Source organism: Eurypyga helias, unplaced genomic scaffold (assembly GCF_000690775.1).
Source record: "Eurypyga helias isolate BGI_N326 unplaced genomic scaffold, ASM69077v1 scaffold27137, whole genome shotgun sequence".
Lineage (NCBI taxonomy): Eukaryota > Metazoa > Chordata > Aves > Eurypygiformes > Eurypygidae > Eurypyga > Eurypyga helias.
This window is the reverse complement of record NW_010261608.1, coordinates 10,067-12,719: the sequence shown is the minus strand read 5'-3', so window position 1 is coordinate 12,719 and position 2,653 is coordinate 10,067. Positions and strand designations below refer to the sequence as shown.

The window sequence follows — 2,653 nt, the reverse complement described above, 5'->3', positions numbered from 1 at the left end:
TTGAAAAAAGCCCCCCCCAGCTTCCTTGTAGCCCCTTCAGGTATTGGAAGGCTGCAATAAGGTCGCCCCGGAGCCTTCTCTTCTCCAGGCTGAACAAGCCCAACTCAAAGAGCATCTTCGTGGCCTCCTCCAGATTCGATCCAAGCAGTCGATATCCTCCTGGTGTTGGGGGCCCCAGAGGCGGACGCAGACCTGCAGGTGGGGGTCTCACCAAGAGCAGAGTGGAGGAGGAGAATCACCTCCCTTAACCTGCAGCCCAGGGTACGGTTGGCTTTCTGGGCTGCCAGTGGACGCATTGTCAGCTGCTATCAAGCTTCTCTTCAACCAACACTCCCAAGTCCTTCAGGGCTGCTCTCACTGGGTGCACTGCAGACTGTTCTTGGAACCAGCTACCTAACTCCCTCTCAGCCTCCTCCGTGTTACACAGCCTTCTCAGTGCCTCCAGCAGCTCAGCCCCTGCTCCAGCCCCCAGCCTGAGGCCTGCACTGCAGCCTCTCTCCAGCAGCTCCATCTGGGCAGAGGCACAGACCACCCTTGGGCAGGTGGTGCAGAACCCTCTGCCGCAGCTGCAGCCTTTGCTCTCAGACGAGTGCCCGGCACTCTGCCCTGAGGGTCTGGTGGGATGAGAGCCCTGCGGCCTGTGCTGATGGTTACAGAACAGTGCCTGGTTGCTGGGTGATGTGCGCTGCAAGTCCCCCACCAGGCCCATGGAATGCCCCTCCTTTACGGGAGGCCCATCCCACATGGAGTACTGCACCCTTTCTGGTGTGCCATGCCCTGTTTTCCCACCCTGTTGTCCCTGCCCATGTCAGGAGGGTTGGCCTAGGTGATCTTCCAAGGTCTCCTCCAACCCAAACCATTACGCCATCCTATGAATATGGATTTTTTTCTTTCATACTCTTAAAAAGATATATGGACTTCTTGGTTGTTGATGTGTATTTGGTAGGGGCTTTTACTGACCTGTTCAGGTGGTGTGCAGGGCTACATATTAATTTAGAATTCAGAGTATGTGTGCGTATTGCGTGCTTTTACTTGCCATGTGCATTTCTGTACACTTACCAACCCTGAATTTTCTTTATAACAGCTTAGTGGGTATATGTGTGGGATTGCTTGTCTGGATCTGAGTGCAGAATCAGGGTCATGATTAGTATGACTGAGGTACTGATGGTTCTGTTCCAGTATGAGAGGGTGTTCAAGGAAACTGCCTACAAGATAAGAGTTTGCAGCTTAACTACGAAAGATCTGATTAGAATTTTATCTTCGTTATGAAGTGTTCATTAAAATCCACATGGCAAAATAATTCTGAGACTCTACTGGCATCTGGTACTTAGAAGTTGTGCACTTTCAAAGTACTGAAATGCTGCCACTGTTTTCTGTAGCATCCACAGGAAGGACCAGGCACTCATCTTTAATTTCTGTTGTAAGATAACATAAAACGCTTGGAATTGTGGGGTTTTTTTTTAATTTTATTTAGAGCTATGGTTTGCACATCATGCAAACATTTCAACCTTTGGGCAAATTGAAGGAAGAACTGAGGATTGGTTAAATTATAGCTAAAACTAATGGGTAGCAGACTGTTCAGGATTATTATTTCCTAATATTACTAATTAATTTGGTTCATTGCCATTTTTGAGAGAGTAGGCCATTGAATCTTTTGACTTGCGTCAGCGCTCAGATTTAGACTCCATACCACTAGTTATTATGAGGAGTAATTTCTTACAGATACTTCACTTGTGTTGATGTGTTTTTTATCTTGAACCAGCTTCTCTTCTCACTTGCAAACTACGACTTGGTAAAATCCAGTATTCTGCGTTCTGGGTCTGTCAGCTCTGTGCAAGAGATGTAGGTGGTAATAGGCTGGCTGATAGCTTCGTGGGGGTGAAAAGCCAAATAGTGTTTGTTAGAGCCACAGAACAAGTATTTCCCAGGATGAGGTGAAGTTTTCTGTGACATACTGAACGATGCTTCTAATTGTTAGAGGAAAAAACGTTCCATTTTGAACACAGGTCTTTCAAAACTTTTTGGTGCAGACTGCTTAGCTGATAGGAATTTATTGTCCTGAAAAAATATAAAAACTGTGGAATTGTACTAAAGCTGTGCTGTTTAATAGTAGTTATTGTCTCACTTCATCTTTCATTTTTCTTCACTGAACTCTAGGCAGTGTTCAGCTGCACCGTGTTGTTAATGATGTATATTCTCCTGTTGCATTAATTGCTGCTTTGAATCTTTACTTGTATGGTAGTACCTTTATTATATTTTTTATGCTGTATAACACAACACAGTCATAGTCAATTAGAATGATAGTATTTGTATAATTTTTTTTTTTCTTTGAGTGCATTCTTAATTTGGCCAGTGATAATAGTCTGGTATCAATTCGATCCAGATTTTAAGCCTTTGCTTGGTAATGTATCAGTTTAGAAATCAGGACACGGGTTGAGCAGATTAAAATGTGTATTTTCCTCTCGGTGAGGAAGAACTAGCTTTTTCTTAGGGTTCACTGTGGCAGTTTTTCATCATTTCTGTTGCTTTTCTTCCCCTCCCCCTCCCCCTATATTGTGTTATCTATATGTTTCTTGGTACTCTGTGTAAATCTATCTGTTTTACAGGCAGGTCAAACTAGATGCCTCAGAGCTTGCTTCTTTTGGAAAACTAT

At 44.4% G+C, this 2,653-nt stretch overlaps 1 protein-coding gene across 1 annotated transcript in view; it reads left to right on the top strand.

Annotated features, from left to right (window-relative positions):
- The window catches only part of COMMD10 (COMM domain containing 10), a gene marked incomplete at both ends in the record, with an annotated part of 5,765 nt that extends 5,567 nt beyond the window's left edge, over positions 1–198 (top strand). Inside the window, one exon of the mRNA XM_010155437.1 lies at positions 63–198. Coding sequence (XP_010153739.1) covers positions 63–198 — 136 coding nt within the window. The remainder of the gene's footprint in view (positions 1–62) is intronic.
- Between the last annotated feature and the right edge of the window lie 2,455 nt (positions 199–2,653).